Source organism: Camponotus floridanus, unplaced genomic scaffold (assembly GCF_003227725.1).
Source record: "Camponotus floridanus strain SB8 unplaced genomic scaffold, Cflo_v7.5 scaffold10, whole genome shotgun sequence".
Lineage (NCBI taxonomy): Eukaryota > Metazoa > Arthropoda > Insecta > Hymenoptera > Formicidae > Camponotus > Camponotus floridanus.
Window position 1 is genome coordinate 2,888,010 of NW_020229215.1, and position 19,679 is coordinate 2,907,688.

Here is a 19,679-nt window from a genome sequence, read left to right on the forward strand (position 1 = left end):
ATTCCATTCCGAGTCGTCGTCTCTCGATCGCCGGTGGGATCTCCGCGTCAAAGGAAGCCGCGATCCTCTCCCCGCTGACGTCACGAAGAGTGACCTGGGAAAGAAAGGGAGGAAGATCGATCTTGTTCCTCGGCGCTTGGCTCGCATCGCCGACTCGCCGAATCAATTAGAGATTCGCAGGGACTGGGTTATCCTCGCGAGGGAATCCTGGGAATGTCCTAATTACGGATGTCGACGGTCTTCTCCTGCGTATCTATCATTTTCACGGTGCTCTCGCAATCGGGATAGAGATGACGGATAATTGCGCGTGGACGAGTGTTGTTAATCTCGGGCGCGTCCTTAATTTAGCCCCGATTGAAACGAGTGTCGCATCGATGCACCCGAGGAATATATTTGCATCCACTCGCGCGCGCATTCATCGTCGCAAATAGAAATGGCTTTCGATATCACCAATAATCCATTCGAGCTCTCTGAAGAAGAACTCGGCGATGAGGAAAACTCAAACTGTGATTAATACAGAGGGGGACGAATATTTTTCTTCCCGTATTATGACTTGAGAAATATTTCAAAAATTTTAGTCTTCCGCTTGAATTGATAAATGAGTGGGACGTTGCAGGATTATTGAAATACAGATATTTTTTTTTAAGATTTCTATTAAAATCTCTCGAAAAGAAATTCTCACGCGAGAATGTTTGTATTGATCGCTCTTATCAATTAATCTTGCGGGATTTCACAAGATTTACGGGATTTGGGTTATCACTCGGTATGTTGTTTTGTGAAATATGATTATAAAGCCTCTTATTGTGAGATCTAAACCCATATTATTGTGTTTGATACTCATTACACATGTTTCATATTTATTAATTGAAACAAAATAAAACATACATATATAAGATCTTTCTTCTATTCGAACATGAATTTTTAAATTCCTCTTTATTCGCGAATATTTCAATAATGGAATTTGGCTAAGTTTTACTTGAAAGAATTCTGCAGTTATTTCTGAAATTATGACCATGTCTGATTTAATTTCGTCGATGTGAAAAATTTTTCCTGCTTGTCTTCCTCTGCCAAGACAAACAAAAAGTCAACCGATATCAATTCGTACCGAATTGCAATTAATAAAGGCTTAGCAGCTTTGCATTCGATATGGCACGAAAACAGGAGAAAGGGCAAATGTGAAATTATCGTTGATCGAGGAAGCTGGCCCACATTTCGGTTCATTGGCTGCCGGCCAATTTTCCGCAGGACTGCCAATAAAGGGGACGAATCAGTCTGAAACTATTCCGGATTACATCGTTAAGGTCAAGTCGTCTCATTATGCCAGACAGTAATGACGTGATGGTATTTCATAACTGCTGTTGATAAAGAGGGAGATAGTACAATGATACCACTATTTTACTTGCATGATGATTCAAGAAGAGATTTTCACATAAATAAGGGCTAATCTTTTGAAGAAAAATTTTTCATTAATACTAACGTTTAAAAAAATTCTTCCTCTTAATATCACAATATTTTTCCTGGAGAAATAATGATTTTTTTTATATTCAGACAGCACAAGACTAAAAGACATCTAAAGGACAATAAGACGACTTTAAGTCGCTCTTTAGACATCTTTTAGAGATGTGTATTGTCTGGATATTTGTTTCTTTATGATTCGTATTGAATCATCATTTTTCGGTTTTATTAAATCATGAAATCTTCTTAATTGCTTCCATATTAATGAAAAAAGAGAAATAAATCTCACAGGAAGAGATAAAAGACAACTTTAAAAGATAAAAAATATTTTTATCACAAAATTAACCAAAAATTTAATTTAAATAATTTCTTTTATATGAATATATATAATATATAAATATGACGATTGGTTTCTTCCTCTTATTACTCGTGTAATTGTGTGTGTATAAAAAAGAAAAAATATAATATATATACTTTTTTCTTTGATAACTTGAAATTTAACAAAGTTTGTTCAATTTTACTAAAAGGTGTTTAATCGATTAATAATAAGAGGTTATATCGATGAAGACAAGTTTGTGGGACATCTTCCATAATGTTATAATAAACTATTATCAAACATTTCTTAGTTTTATTATTTTTTTTTTTTTTTTTTTTTTTTTTTTTTTTTTTTTTTTATTTATTCAAACATTATCTTTAGTTTTTATTTTTTTTTTTTTTAACTGTTAATATTTATTTCAATATCTGAGTGACACTAATTATCGTTTAACGTTAATTTAAATTTGAATGAATAAAAGTGATATATTTAGTACAAAAAAAAAAAACAAGTATATAAAAGAATCGTTGAAAAAATATTCTGTAATAATATAAAAATAATTGGAGGAAAATTACACATGTGTCAAACAACTCCATATTTTAACATCTTAAAGAATTTTGGAGTCTTCATTTTTTATGACTCTCTTTCAATCTAATTGAGAAAGAAGTGATAATATTAACTTTTAGCAAATTGAAAATTAATTTTTACTTTACACATTGCCAGTAATTTCTCGTTTAATTTCACGTTTCCTCTATTGATCAAGAGCTAAATTTAATTTTTTCAAAGAAATTTAAACGTGATTGGATTTGATGATCGCAAAATGCGAATCGCGCGTTCCATTTCGCGGCGCGAAGTATCGAAGGGCTCACAATAAATTGCATTCGCCGCGTTAATCGAAGCCGGTGCGAGTCAGTTGACACCCTCCTTAATAGCGTTTGCACAATTTAGCGCGCGATGTGACTGACGGAAGCTGCATTACGCGAAGCTTTCTTCGTCATTAGAAGGAAATGAATATCGAGACCCGCTCGACCGATCGTCTAGAATTACGTCATTCGATAAGATAATAATAAACATTCGAAGCATCTGGGGAAATAGCACCTGAAGGGTGCCAATTAACGAAGTCGGTATACTTAAAATAAATTTGAAATCGCGCGATAGATTGAAAGCACTCGCGAGATGCTTTCCTCAAATTTTCGCATCTTTCTCTTCGGGATTTTGGCGAGGAGCTTAACTTCGTTTCCGGTGACTTCATCACTGTTTCAAGCTCCAACTAGACGAGAGTGCTTATTGGTTTTCCCCCTTAGCATATCACAACTTGGTCGTCTCAAGCAGAAAGAAAATATATCTAGTTGCCAAAGAAGATTTTTATCTCATTGGACTTTATTTTTTTTCAAACTTTTTTCTTTAATTAATAAACTCTTTCTTAATAAACGAATATATAGATGTAATATTATGAACGGACATTGGCATGCTTGGTAATTATATTATAACTTTTAATTTAATTATAATTTTTAATCTTCTAATTTTTTGAAATGAAATTCTGAGAGATTATGAAATTGAAGAGAAGAGAGAATGGCATCCTGTATTATTGTATCAATTCGTCACGTTATATTTCTTTTACATCTTCCAAGGGATAATTCCAAGAATGCATCCGATATTAAAGCATACATTAGTCATAACGTTTCGGAATAGCGGTAATAAAATCTCTGTTTTTCCCTATTACACACAAGACTAAGATGACTTTCATGTTCAGTTTTATTTAATCACAATCTGATCAATTATTACTCTTAATCGACTCTTTAAAAATCTTGCGTATCTTAAATAAATAATAAGCAATAAAAGCAGACAAAAAAATACAAAGTATTATTAAAGACAATAAATAGAGCTAATTCTAATGTAATAAAAGAATTTTCAAAATAGAGAAAAGAAGAAATATACAAAAAGATAGATTTTATAAATCATACACTGAGAAAAATCGTTTGATTGTACCAACAAGACGTATATGATTGAAGGCATTTTGGTTAAATCAAACAAGAATTTCTAGTTATCATGATAAGACTCGATTTTTTAAAATTAGAACGTTTAATAGATTTTACTATAATTTGGTTAGTATTTTCTGGTTGGATCTATAAAATTTTTTGTTAATATATATAATAATTAATTTCTTTGCTTGCTTCTTAACTTAACTCGTATTCAATATTTGCCAAAATGTATATAAAGAACTAGTATTAACATTAAATCCAAAGTATATTTTTTCTCTTACGAGCAGTAGTACCAGAAAGAGGATGTTAGTTCTCTGATTGTTTAAGCTGCATGTTGTTTTTATATCACTGTTTATCAGTTTAATTTCTAACAAACTGAATTTAAAATAATTTATTCAATAATCTGGATTGAATTTATGCAATAAATGCATTGGAAATCAAACGCATTGGAATTCAAAATATTAAACAGACTTTTGAGATTAGATGGAAAAAATTTTAGACGACTTGGTGCTGAGAAGTTTAGTATTATTAACCAGAAAATTTGGTAAATTTAACAGGAAGAAATTAATCAGATTCATCTGATAATTCCTACAAGAATTCTGGTTCGTCCATTTTCCAACAGATATACTGGCTGAATCTACCAGAATTCTAATTAATGCAACCAGATTTTTTTCTCAGTGCATGAAATGCATATAAAGAACTAGTATTAACATTAAATCCAAAGTATATTTTTTTTCTCTTACAAGCAGTAGTGCCAGAAAAAAGACGCTAGCTCTCCGATTGTGTGTGTTTGAGCTGCATCCTCTGTTTGCATCACTGTTTATCAGTTTAATTTCTAATAAACTGAAGTTAAAATAATTTATTCAATAATCTGGATTGAATTTATGCAGTAATCGTGTTGAAATTTAAAATATTAAACAGACTTTAATGACTTAATGCAACCAGATTTTTCTGTACATTTCAACGATATAATCGCGCAAGTTCAAAATTTGCGTATTCTCCTAAAAAGGATCTGAGAATCACATTGTAACGTCTCAAATAGCTAACGCATCTTTTTCCATGATTAAAGAATATAAGAGAAATTTGAAAGAAAGGCCAATTACACGAGGGTGGAGGAAGGAGAAGAGCTCCGGTGTCGTTTGAAGCGAAGCTTGTGTAAACTTACAGTGATATAAATCGCTGAACAACCACCCGACAGACAACAATAGCGATAAATTGTAGGTGGAGAGTAATCGCGGGAGGGACGTGGAAAAGACGGAGAAGGAGAGAAAGAGAGAAAAAGAGAGCGCGAGAAGCGCGATCGGAGCTTTACGGTGGGGAGGATCTCACCCCCGGACGACGACGACGCGAAGCTTCGCCGTCGTCGTCGTCGTCGTCCTCGGCATCGGTGGTGGCGGAGACGACGGTCGATGCCACGAAGTGCCGTCGTTGGCGCTGACATCGGGAAAATAAGCTCGTCCGAAAGCTCCACCGACTGCAGTAGCCCGGCATCCGTCGGCGCCGCGGTCAGGACGAGAGGTTCGCACCCGCGCTCGGCAGGACTGCCGATGGAAGCTCGTCGCTGAAAGCGCTCGCTATGTGGACCCCGTCGTGATCCACGAAAAATCGCGACACGGTGTACTGTTTCTCCATCCCTTCCCCCTGTTACCCCGTCTGTTTCCCGCATCCCTTCCGCTTTCCATCTGTCCAACGGCCAGGTCCTTCGTGACGCGAAGGCGTGATTCGCGGTGATTCGCGGGGTCAAATGTGCACGGTGGACAGCATTGTGACATAGTGAGCGGAAGTAGGAGACGAAGAAGAGATCGGCAGGGGGGCAGAGGAGCGGGGAACGCGGGAAGACGAGGAGGTGGATGATGATGACGAGGGGGCACAGGAAGAGGGCGCCGAGCCCTGATGCACTCGCATCTTCGACATAGGGGGTACCGTTACATCGACCCCGACGATCGAGCTTTCTTTGCGTGATGCGATCGAGTCTCTCGGGGCTTGCGAGGTCCAACAATGCCCGAGGTGTCTTAAAATGGAACGGCTCGAGTGTATCGCGGATCTTGCGATGGGGTTTAGATTCTTGCGAGACGAGCAAAACCCATTTGCAAATGAATGTTCAAGGACTGTCGAGATACGTGTATGTTTTGCCACTGTGGGAGTAAGTACCGTAGGGAGAAAAAGGTTTCTGTAACCGATCGAAGATTAAGATATAGGCTTTGAGTATCTTCGAAAAATTTGTTCATTAGTTATTAATTAATGAGGGTAAAAGGGTCTTAGAAATTATTATTTTTTAATGTCGTGTAAAGTTACTTTTACGACAAGTAATAATCTTATGTAAAAAAAGATTTATTTTATATTGTTATATTTATTATATTAATATAAATCTCTTGAAAAACGCGTGTGTCAACAAAATAAGGGAAATGATGTTACGTAAATGAATTTTTCTGTCAGGTACACGAGTAATGTTTAAAGTTTAATAAACATCGCTCTACGTTATTTTTATATTTTTATTATACTTTTTATATGTATTTTTTCATTATTATTTTATATTAAGATATTTTTTTATATTGATTATTTTATTTGATTATTCATATTATAAGCTATTGAAGAATAAAATAAAAGAGATATGTTTTGATGCAATTGTTTTTTATTCGGAATTGTTAATGACTTTGAAATAAACTCACTTTTGTTATTCATACCTTCCGTGTTATAAAAATTGCATTAGAGAAAGGTTAGATAGAGCTCACGCTATACAATAGGGTATAACCCACAATGTAAATCATGTATTAGAAGCGCAGCAAGCTTAGGAAAAGGTTGTATTAAGGCAACTCTTGTGCATGTCGTGAATATATTTGTATCTCAAACTAAAAATTGAAAGACAAAGGACACTGAAATAATTCATACGCGTATAAATTTGTGAATAAAAAAATGTATCTAATCATCACATAAATATCTCGTGAATTAGGATAAATTAATTATTAAAATACCATAAAATCACTCTATTTTTTCTAAATAAATAGTAAATTAAAATTAAGTAATAATAATTTCTCTATCTTTTTGTTTCAATTCATCACACAACACGTATATTTTTTTGATGAACCTTTGGTTTTTTTATCTTTAATGAAATGCATAAATATAATCTCATTTTAATAATATTGTTCATATAACAAAGAACTAAGTGAGTAGTTATTTTCAAGCGCTTGTTGAAGGACGCGATATAAAGTTTCTAATCTCTTCGATTAAACGTCTCCACGTGGACTCACATAAACTTGCTTAAAGCTGGCATAAGTTTTATCCCTATCGATCTTCGCGCAACGCGTATGTACGATAGTAATCTATATAAATAAAAAACCAATATTGTAAAGCAATATTTTAGATTTCGAAGGAAGAATCTTGACAACGACCGTTTCATTTTTCTGTAAGATATCGGAAAATCCGTAGAAAATTGCATCACAAATCCCCTTCGATGTTCAAGCAATTTGATGAGCAGACTTATCTTGATATTAAATGTTCTAAAGCTATTTCAATGAGCACAGAATTTCGTCGTTTTGATTCTTTCGCGTTATATATTATATAACATAATACAATCGAATAATGTGTATATAAACGTGAATATAATTTAATATAATAATTAATAATATATATTAATATATATAAATTAATAAATATTATTAATATACTTATTAATATATGTAAATTAATTTGTTCAATATATAAAAGACGGATATAAAATTTCATAATAAAAGGATCGATATTACGTGTGATGAAATTAAAAAGAGTTGTGTGTCCGCAACAAGAATTCGATAAAAATTGATTTGGCAAAGTTTATGTGGCAAAGTTTCGAATGGGTATTGTTCATCTCGTTTATCTTTAACGAGAACAGTGCAATCTTACGTCATTGTGTCGAGAGTCGATAGTATTGTAGACCAAGTTGGAAACGCGTAGACAAAACGTAATTGTTTGACACTTTACTTCCTGCAATTAACCTCTGTTGAAATTAAATGTGTCCTATATACGAGACTATTGTACAAACTTAAGTCATGAAATTTATATACAATGATCAACCTTTTATAATATTAATCAATTTAATAATATCAATAATATTTAATAGTAGCGTATTGTATCACAAAAAGGATACAATCTATCTTTGTGGGTTATTAAAAAAAGTATTCTAAAATTGATTCTATAGAAAAAAATTATAAAGATTCTTTCATTAATGGTTACAAATAACTAGGACAAAAAAAATGTTAGTCTCATATCGCTGACAGTATTGATTTTGCCTATCTCTCCATTGCCATTTACAGGCCCCAGGCATTGTGTCCATCAAAAGATAAAATAGATTCTATGGGGCAACCCTTAGATAATGTAAAAAGTTTTATACTCTTTTTTTTCGACCGAATGTACGCGACGAGAAGAGGGAAAAAAAGAGTTTAATCGATGTCCGTGTGTCACTTAAGCGCGATCAAGATAAATGGTTTTCTCGTTACACAATACAAAGACACCTCGGGGGCTCCAGGGCGCACACGAAGCCCCGGGGAACCTCTGTGACAGAAATCATCGCGAAGATGACTCTCCGCGATATCCTTCGAAAGCGCACACAAAGAAAGCTCTCAGGATAGCACGAAGAGCAAAAAGTCGAGGATTGCCCGCAGATCTCGTTCCGTCTCTTCGACGTCCGACGTGACGAGCAGCGAGCACGCCAAGGACGACGACGACGACGAAGACGACGACGACGACGACGACGACAACGACGGCGACGACGTCGCTTAAAAGCCTCCAGCACGAAACCAGCACTGCCGTTTGTTCTCCGAGATGGCGGACGAAAAGGAGAAGCAGACGTTCCTGCAGAAGCTGCTGTTCTATACGACCGCGTTCTTCATCCTCCTCAGCACCTTCAGCCTCTTCGCCTTCCTCTTCTTGGTCCCCTTCGTTATCGACCCCGCCTTCACCACCATCTTCATGCAGTTTGACACTCGACCCGCCGAGTGTGTCACCATCGACGTTGAATCCAGAAGAGGTGAACAATCGGCACCTTTCACTCACCCCCTTTCGTTCTCGTTGTCGCTTCTCGTTGCATGCTGTATCCCGTGAGAGCTCTATTCTTCGCTCCTCATTTTTCTGGGGGTGGTTTCTTCACTCGCGATTGGCGATGTACAGTTTATATATCTACATACCTCTTAGCTTGTATATTCAAGCATGTATGCTTGTCGGTACGAATGTGTACTCCATTTTGTGCTTGTATGTGTGGTGAAAGATCTGTTTTTCGACGCTGCGGAAAAAATTACAAATCGCATTTGATTATTCCGAAGGAACGTACATCGTATGTAATGTTTTTGAAAAGAAGAAAAATGGTTTTAAAATTATTAGGAAAAATAATAGACTGTTTCGAAAAAGAGACTCTATATATCACGACTTCATAAAATATTTCACGACCAAAAGTGACAGACAATGATGGACAGACACCAGAAACTGATGTAAATTTCCATTTGCAGAATTGGGTCAGCGTCAAAATATGCAATTCTCACGAACGATTGGAAAGGCTATTTTCAGATTGAATGAAAGTGATGAAGAACATCCATGAGACAGTCGACATGCTCCCTCTTGTATAATATTCATCGCATTACATATAGTTGTAGAAAAGCGACCGTTTCTATCTTTTATTAATAAACCTTTGGGAATATTCCACGTGGATTACGAAAATAATTACGCTTTGATTTAACGGGAACGGGAACTAATGTAAGAGAGAATCGCTTTATCTTCCCTTGTCACCTGGAAAAACGCTTTTCTCATTTTAGATAATAATAAATTCTACGAAGATTTTACAAAAAAACCTTATGAATTTTTTATTCTTCGATGGCGTATATCTTTCATGTCGTGTCATTCGTGACATATGCGAGACCGCGGGACATAAAAATTTAATACAATCTTATAAATTTTAATTTGCCGTTGTGAATGGATATTATTGATCGCGATGTAAAATGCATAAACATATTCGAAAATACATAGAATATTTTTTTTCATTATTCAGGAGATTCTTGTGTTACATGAACCAATAAATCCTCGTAATTGTCAATTTTTGCGAATCGCTTTTATAAATATTAATCATTATTAACGAGATTCTTTGTCTCTTTTTGAAAACAGAAACCATATTCGCGGAAATAATTCTATGTAAAATGTAAAAATATGAAAAAGAATTTGACCGATTATTACGAAAATTATCAGAGGAAAGGGATATTACATAGAATCGTGATAAGATCGATGCAACTGGTGTCTTCGTGCTCTTGGTACCCCGGGACTCGCGCGTTTATTCGAAGTACCCCCTCTGATTCTTCCTTCGTCGCTTCAATCCTCGTCTCCCCACAAACATCAATAGAGTGCAGGTGGTCTCTACAATTGAGCACCAGTACTGTCAATATCCTCGCAAGTTACATCGCAACGCCTCTTGACGGTACAATTTCTTACTCCAATATTTTCTGCTTCCTTCGTCTTCCTCGCTCTTCATCTTGTGCATGTGCATTTTCTATTTTCATGCTCTATCCTTTCGCATTGTATGCTTGTATGTGAGTTGTATTTATATATTTTGGAGTAATTGGTGATAAATTTGAGTTGTTGAAGCCATCTTTTCATTTAAATTGACAGAGAGAAAGAGAGAGAGGGAGGAAGAGAGATGGTGAGACACTTTCCTCGATAAATCGATAATTATTTCGAACATGGACAGCAAATATTTCTTGACGAAAGTTATATATAACGCTTATCGATACACATTTGCCGGCTTCAAGACTCAATTTCGCGAGTTTTCGAGTTAAAAATTGCTATCACAATATAACTATATATATATATATATATATATATATATATATATATATATATATATATATATGTATGTATCTGTGTGTGATATCTGTCATTCTCTGTTGGTTGACGCAAAGTCGAGTATGTGTGTTCGATGTGTACATGTGACGCTTGAATTATATTTCGCGGCCAAATTCCCATGAATGATCGTTGAGTTCAGGTGCGAGCAATTGCTCATGGACATCCTGTAGAGAGGGTTGCACTAAGGAGCTGTACGATTGTACGCAAATACGCGTCAACTATAAGCTACCGGAAAACGTGTCCGAAGGGTCGGACGAGGGAGGCGAAGTGGTAGGAGGTGTCGAGGACGACGAAGAGAGTAAGCGTATGTCGCGTTATGAGCGCTCTTTAGGCGAGTACGTCGAGGGTCTCGACATCGCCGTGAATGACGAGACCGGGCTGTTGGAACCTTCCCCTACAGGTACAAAATACCATTAGACAATCGATGTTATCATACGTTTAATCTGTTTCCTCCCATTTGCCTTTATATTTCGTTCGTATCTGTTTTTGAAGACATTTTGAATAATAATAAAATCAAACAGCAATTTTCATTTTATATAATTGATTGTACATATGAATCGAAAAAGTTTTATATAAATTTATAAAATTCTGCTCTGCTTAATAAATTGAGATTAATTAAAAATATTACTGTAATATTTTTCCATAATTAATGTTTATTTTATTTGTGAAATAAATGCTCTGTCACATATTTAGCCATTTTCTTAACATTGTTGGACTAGTTATTAATATGCTTATCATGAATTATTTATTACTAATTATTAATATGCTTATCATGAATTATTTATTTCGTTTGTATCTGTTTTTGAAAACATTTTTAATAACAATAAAATCAAACAGCAATTTTAATTTTATATAATTGATTGAATTGTACATATGAATTGGAAAAGTTTTATACAAATTTATAAAATTCTGCTTTGCTTAATAAATTGAGATATTAGTTAAAAATATTACTGTAATTTTTTTTCTATAATTAATATTTATTTTATTTACGAAATAAATGTTTTGTCGCATTTTTAGCCATTTTCTTAGCATTGTTGGATTTGTTATTAATATGCTTATCATAAGCTATTTATTTTGTTCGTATATGTTTTTGAAGACATTTTGAATAACAATAAAATCAAATAACAATTTTAATTTTATATAATTGATTGTACATATGAATTGGAAAAGTATTATACAAAATTATAAAATTCTGCTTTGCTTAATCAATTGAGATATTAGTATGAAAATAACACTATATTTTTCTAAAATTAATAATTATTTTATTTACGAAATAAATGCTTTGTCGCAATTTTAGCCATTTTCTTAGCGTTGTTTGTCATTAATATGCTTATCATAAATTATTCCGATTAACTGTGTACAAAGAAAAAAGAACGTTTGCTAAAAACAGATATGGGCTTAATGGATTCAATAGACAGAGATTTAAAATTAGTGGTCCTGCGGGAAAGATAACTTTGTCCGTCCTTTCTGATTTGTCGCTTGAATATGAGAGCGTACTAGATCCAGGAGTCATTATACGCGGTTTTCCCCGTCCGAGAGGGCCCGTCCCTCCGGTTCTCCCGCTGGAGAACGTCCGTCGCCGAACAATAACGAGGGGAAGTTCGCAGGTCTCATGGTCAACGACTCCTGGTACTTCACCGGGGCCAAGCTGTTCCCCAACGTAAAAGGCTGTGGATACCCTCCAATGCTGAATTGCAGTATTTTCTACCGGCAGTACGCCAACATAGGACAGAACTTTAGCTGTTACTACTCGAAAGTGGATCCCGGGATAGTCATCAGCGACCTCGATATGTGGCAGGTCTCTGAGCTACACTTTCTAGATACGCAGACTCCTTTAATTCCTCATCTCCCCGTATCTTTCTCCTTCTCTCTCTCTAATCGGTAAATTTGACACTCGTACAAATTTCCTGTCATCCTTCGTATCCGTCGGGCTGACGTGGACTTGAGCTCTCGCGGTATAATCCAGTGACCGAGTTATAGTCAGCGATTTTTACTGTGTATGTATACCTATGGGCATGGGCGAGTCACGCGAAAATGTTATGTGACTTTTGCCCGAGTTTACGTAGCCACTTGGAACGTGCTTGAGAATCGATACTGCAGCTGTCTAGCGAGGACAAAACGTGTCATACGATCGAAACTGCTTTATACATGAAATAATTGAATAGACTACAGTGATGGATCCGGCATCGGCTCTAAATAATTGTAAACACGAGGCGAATTTATTCACCAGATTCTTTGATCGCGACCAACGAATCTCACATTTGTTTCCGCAGGACATTCGATGGGGATTTCTTTCCTGTCAACGTGAGATACGTTTCTCTTCGCGAAAATTGATCTCGTCAAAATCACGTCGTTATCGAGGATTGATCTCACCTATCATGTGTGAAACGTAAATAATCGAAAGGGGGTTTTTCCGAGCACGAGGGGGAGATTTTTCCGAGGCACAAAAGTGCGATCGTGAAACGGACAATGCATTTCAAGCGGTTGAATTGGCGGTTGATGACAAAGACAGAAGCCATCGCGGTAGAAAGGAAAATTTCTCCTGGCGCACACAGAAATCCAATTTCCACGAGTACGCGAGCTATTATAAATCGCCGATAACATCGGGAAGGCCCGCCGATCTCTCTCTCTGTATTGCTCAGGTATTGCCAATCCTGGGAGCGAACGGACGACAGGAAGAAATGGAATTACGTGTCGCGAATAACATTGCCTGTGGAGATATTTCGATGAATTTACGGGAGGATATATTTCACACAAACCGCCGTGTCTCTTGATTTGCCGACGAGATCGCTGTAGGGACATTGAGAAAAAATTTAATTAATAGAGAGATGTTTGTAAATTAATTAGAGAGATGGAGAATAATATGTTTGATCACTTCTCACTACACTGAGTATTGACTCTAATACGGCTGGCCATATAAGGTCTGTTATTACTTGTCGAATTACGTATAATTTTATTATTTATTATCACCATTTTTGTTTACGTTATTATTTAGAGAAAACATTGATTTCTTGCAATCGTGATTTGGAATATTAAAATCCTTGGAAAAGGGGTGTGTCCTTTACATGTGCAAAATTTTAATAGCTACACTGAGAAAAATCGTTTGATTGTACCAACAAGACGTATATGATTGAAGGCATTTTGGTTAAATCAAACAAGAATTTCTAGTTATCATAGGACTCGATTTTTTATAACTAGAACTAGTTTAATAAATTTTACTATAAGGATTTGGTTAGTATTTTCTGGTTGGATCTATAAAATTTCTTGTTATATTAATTTCTTTGCTTGCTTCTTAACTTAACTCGTATTCAATATTTGTCACACACAAAATGTATATAAAGAACTAGTATTAACATTAAATCCAAAGTATATTTTTTTTCTCTTACGAGCAGTAGTGCCAGAAAGAGAACGCTAGCTCTCCGATTGTATGTGTTTGAGCTGCGTCCTCTTCTTGCATCACTGTTTATCAGTTTAATTTCTAACGAAAACAACTGAATTTAAAATAATTTATTTAACAATCTGGGTTGAATTTATCCAATAATCTTGTTGAAATTCAGAATATTAAACAGACGTTTGAGATTAGATGAAAAAAATTTTAGACGACTTGGTGCTGGCGAGTTTAGTATTATTAACCAGAAAATTTGATAAATTTAACAGGGAGAAATTAATCAGATTCATTTGGTAATTCCTACAAGAATTCTGGTTCGTCCATTTTTCAACAGACTGGTTGAATCTACACTGAGGGAAAAATTTTTTTAAATCAAATAAATGTGTTTTCTTGAAACTTTTGCTTTAACGCAAGCAACTTTTGCTAAATGCAAGGAATTGTTTACTTCATTCAAGCAAAAGTATTTAATTTTAATTAAATATGCATGTTATATTATGTACATTATTTTCATTTATATATTTTTTATATTTAAATACTATTTTCGTAAAATATATACTATAATTTATAAAATTAAATATATTATTTTTTAAAATTAAAAAATTTAAAATTTTTGGGAATAAAAAATGCACTTTAATAAATATTTTGTAAAATTAAAATAAAAATATTTAATTAAAAATTACTTTTTTTAAGCATATGTAAATAAATACCTAACTTAAGCAAACAGACGTTTTGAATACAAGTAAATACGTAATTATTACCCACCGAATAAATAGCTTTCTTGAGTTAACTAAAATTTTTTTATTTCAAGATAATTTTTTCCTCAGTGTCTCAGAATTCTAATTAATGCAACCTGATTTTTTTCTCAGTGTAGAATCTGGAAAATCTCTTGACGTGTTGTCGTAAATGATCTCCCAATCAAAATTCGCTCGCGAGATTCTTTCCAAAGAACGCTGTTAAACTGGAGATCAGGCATATTAGTTTCCATCCAATTATATGTTTGAAACGCTTCCTCAGGTGTACATGAACCTTGTGTACGCGATGGCGATTCCGATACCGTCTTTCATAATCTCGGTGATATACCTCACCATCGCCTACTTCAAGATCTACAACGAAGACGAGGAAGTCCTCGTAGGTGGCGAACAGGGTGAGGAGGGGGAGGAGGGGGACGAGGGTGACGGTACACCCTTGCCGCCCACCAGCGGTGCATTGACGCCCGGAAGTGAGGCCTTCAGGGAGAATCTGGCGAGCTTCGGGCACCAACTCAAGGTCGCGATGGCCGACGACATCAGCAGGGAGAGTCTTGACGGGATTCCTAACTCGCTCTCTCTTCAGGGGTAAGCACTGCTTCGAAAATCTCGTGATATCGATTACCTTTCGACAAGGGCACGTGTTTGACGTAAAGAGGCTGTTCAGCCTCGTTATTTCACCCATATCTCGATTGTTGATCGCTCGCTCTTAGTTCCCTGTAAACTTTCGCGGGGCTTCGAGAAAGCTTTCTACATAAACGTCGGTCTAAATAATAGGCTTTAACAATCGCGCGGATGATTTAGAATGATTTTCTAAGATAATCTGAGCCCTTCAATGAGCTACTTTCGCTGCAATCTTTATATAAAGTATATATAAACAAAGGAGATGTGCATAAATAATAAATTTTTACAATTTAAGGTAGAAAAGTACCTTCTTGTTCTCCTTTCTTTATCTATCTTTTGAGCACAAGAAAGGTATTTATGCTGTCGTAACATTAATTTGGCTAAGTGTTTCAGTCAAATGCAATTTTACGTGGGACATAAAGTTGTCTGAACGACGAGAAATAGCACGCTGCGCGCGTAAATGTCATTTCATAATCTGCTTGATTTATACATTCAATGACACTGACATTCAGTCAATTTCTCTCGTAGTTTCGAGAGAATCGAAAGCGTTTGATCATCTAAATGAACAAGCGTCACTGTTTTATATAAAATTAATTAATGTTTCAATTGGACCGACAAGCCCATCAGCTGTTCGAGATATTTATATGTCTCTGCAGTCATCTCAGTCTAAAGAAATTTATTTCATATATTATTATTATTATTTCATTATTATTATTATTTCATTTATTATTTGACAACAACAAGTACGATGTGCATTTTATCAATGTCAATACGACGTTTTCAGAGCATTGTACGTAAAAATGTTTACTATGAACGTGCACCTCTTCAGTGACAAGCTGCTTCAGTTACACAATCACTTTACTTAACGTACAAGTGGCGGTTCTCCGAGTCTGACATGAAATCTTCGTACAATAATTCAATCCGATAGTACCTTTAAGGATGTTTTGTATGTACAATCCCAGTAAAAAGTAGCTGAAAATCAATATTGACGAATATATCTACTTCGAATATATTATATATATTATATGTATATATATATATATATATTATATTATATTATATATTATATATTATATTATATTATATATTATATTATATATTATATGTATATATATATATTATATATATTATATATATTATCGAATATATTATATATATTATTGACGAATATATCTATTGACGAATATATCTACTGGTATATTTTGAATAAGAAATTGTGTGGAATATTACAATTTGATCTTAGCTACAGTGCAGGGATGTATTTTTTAATATTTAAATATCTCATATTTTAATATTTCAATATAAAAAATAAATTTGCAATTGATATGATCTTTGTCACATAATTATTGCATCAAAAAGAGACTCAATCTATTAAATTAAAATGTATTGAATTAAATTAAAATGTAATTAAATAATTGATTAATTATATTAATTAAATAATTATGTAAATAATTAATTAATTAATTAATTAATTATATTTATATTAAATTTTATTAAGGATGTTTTTTATGTACAATCCCAGTGAAAAGTAGCTGAAAATCAATATTGACGAAAATCCTTTGGTGTATTTTGAGTAAGAAATTGTGTGGAATATTACAATTTGATCTTAGCTACAGAGATGTATTTTTTAATATTCATTGCGATTTTATTGAAATATTTCGAATTTTGTTAATCGAAATGATTAACTTTTGGCAGAGAATTTCGCCTTGTGACAGATACATGGCTAACTTCGTTGAATTATATTTATTATCTTTTTAACCAGTTAGTACTTGTATAATATTATTTGACCAAATATTTCCTCTGTATCTAAACTTTTGCAAATTTTTAACAAATTCTGAATATTATTTCCATGTGTTTTTGTCATTTGAATCGACGTGGTTATACATTTCCCATAAGAACACATGTTAATTCGGTACAAATTAAAATCCTTATAACTTGTGAACGCTTTAGTGAATCGATTTAAAAATTGTACTAAAGATTCTAAACATATGTAAGGACATTCTGTACAATTTTCATTAAATTCTCAATATTTTGAAAATAGATACAAAACATCCTTAAATCCCATCGCATCATCCCGAGTACACATAGCTTGAAAAGGCAATATCTGACATATATATTATACGTAGAAAAAAGGATTACACTTGTCAGATCGTTGATGTTTTCATTGACAGTTCGCTCGTTGTTCCACGTTATCCCGGCATGATTGGAATTAATCACACCGCGAATTCTAAAGCGCCAATATCAGGACAAATCGATTACAACAATAATCCTGGAGGATGTACAATATTGTCCAATAATATTCAATGACCGACGAGAATTCCAAACTATAGCGTCCGAATTTCCAACGCGATACGCCCGAATGCGATCGTGTACGTGATTGAATGTTGCTTTCACGATTGTAGAATAGAGATGACGTAAATTCGCGGAGGATGAGATGATTTATGACTTATACAGGGTGTTCGCAATAAATCGCGATTCGCAGAAGTCGCGTTCGATTCTTCGATTTTCCTCTTTTTTTAACTCGATTAATTTTGTAAGAATAATTTATTCGCAAAAAATCGGTCTCCGTACATCGATACGATAAAATGATGGCGCAGTTAAGTGCTCTCGACCACACTACCAGCGCATCCGTCTATAAATAGCGACTCGGGATGCAGGGCGATATGGGTCGCACGGGACTGCGCGATAGACTGCGAGTCGCCGTCGCTTTTCTCCCACCATTTTCAACCACATACACCGAGAATAACTCGATTCATATCTACCATTTAAAAGGCCGCGAATCAAATTCCAAACTTGTATGCTTTCGGCCTCCAAGTGGACGTTTACGACATGTTACGCGATGACGAACTTGTATTCTTAATCCCCCTAAAGTGTATTTTTCCAACATTTCGCAGACATGTCAGAAAGTCATAAGTGACATTCGAAGCACGCATATTCCGCGAAAGTTTGCGTTTCCCGAGAGAATAATGGAGCCACTCTGTTCTAACAAACGTCTACGAGACATCCATCAAATTCTTGAAGAACTATTGCGACAATTTTATGTACTTTGTTTCGGTTGTCTTTGTCAAGGAGAATAATAGTGAATAGTCTTCTATGCAAAGCGACGAGGAAAAAAATGCAATCTGCGAAACAGAAAATGATATTTACAGATAAAAAATATTTATTCTTTTCTCTCGCAAAGTGAGAGATAGAAAATTGAATTCCTTCGCAGAATACTAATATAATTCTTTCCGCAGAAATCATATTTACGAATATTTCTTTTTTGTTTTCCACATATCAAAATATATACACTTTACATTTCTCATACACATAAAATTAAATATATTAAATATATTAAATTATTATATAAATTAAATATATTAAATATATTAAATTTTGTGAGTGAATTTTATATTCGTATATCCTTTTTTTATTCTCCAAACATATCGAGATATAATCAAACTTCATATTCCTTGCATGAAATTAAATAATTTTTTAATTTCTTTCGAGTAAATTTTACACTCGAATTTTACACTCCACTTTTTATTCTCCAAGCATATCAAGATATAATCAAACTTTATATTCCTCGCGTGAAATTAAATAATTTTCCTAATTTATTTTGAGTAAATTTTATATTCATATATCTTTTTTTATTCTCCAAGGATATCAAGATATCAAACTTTATGATCTTCATATGAAATTAAATATATTAAATAATCCACCTAATTTGTTTTGGGAAAAATTCTATAATTAAGCATCATATAGGAAGGTCTTTGCGTGAATATATCTTGTGGATATTATGTAGCATTAAAAAATTGAGTCATTTAATTTCATTAGAGATAAGAAACTGAAGTCGAGGTAGAAAAAAAGATTTTTTGATAATCGCAACCTTTTTTTATTTCGAAACTTGCAAAAACTTGTCCTGGAGAACGAATTGCCAATTACTTCATTTAATTCGCTTACTTTACCTGACGCATGCACGTTTCCGTGCGACACGAGTTCGCACGTATGCTTATAAGATCAATCATCAGACGACGTCGGTCGCCACGCGATTGAGAGAACCTATGGTTTTGACATTTATAACGGAATGCGTGAGAGAAACGAAGCAAGGACGCGAACATCGATTCTGACCCAACAACCACCCAAGCCCCGCCTAACTTGCCCTTGCTTTCTCAGCCCTTCTCATGGTTTTCGAACAACGACAACTCCGCGTTGCCGAATTCTCGCGGTCGCCTGATCACGAATGCTCCGCGAGCTCGTATCAACCGAGGTATTAGGTATTAGGGTCATCCTATGTACGAGAGAAGCAAGTTTGAGATATCAACGAAGCTTCG

At 34.5% G+C, this 19,679-nt stretch overlaps 1 protein-coding gene across 4 annotated transcripts in view; it reads left to right on the forward strand.

Annotated features, from left to right (window-relative positions):
- The window catches only part of LOC105248611 (UPF0769 protein C21orf59 homolog), a 60,291-nt gene that overhangs the window by 36,171 nt on the left and 4,441 nt on the right, over positions 1–19,679 (forward strand). Inside the window, exons 1-5 of one of the 4 annotated variants that reach the window (XM_025409766.1) lie at positions 5,155–5,669; positions 8,388–8,752; positions 10,748–11,008; positions 12,099–12,406; positions 15,011–15,330. The exons of 1 other annotated variant lie outside the window; for it this stretch is intronic. In XM_025409766.1, coding sequence (XP_025265551.1) covers positions 8,548–8,752; positions 10,748–11,008; positions 12,099–12,406; positions 15,011–15,330 — 1,094 coding nt within the window. In that variant the 5' untranslated portion in view covers positions 5,155–5,669; positions 8,388–8,547. Of the gene's footprint in view, positions 1–5,154; positions 5,670–7,920; positions 8,753–10,747; positions 11,009–12,098; positions 12,407–15,010; positions 15,331–19,679 lie in introns of those variants that run through there. 2 more of the 4 variants (XM_011253493.3, XM_025409767.1) reach the window with 2 other exon arrangements.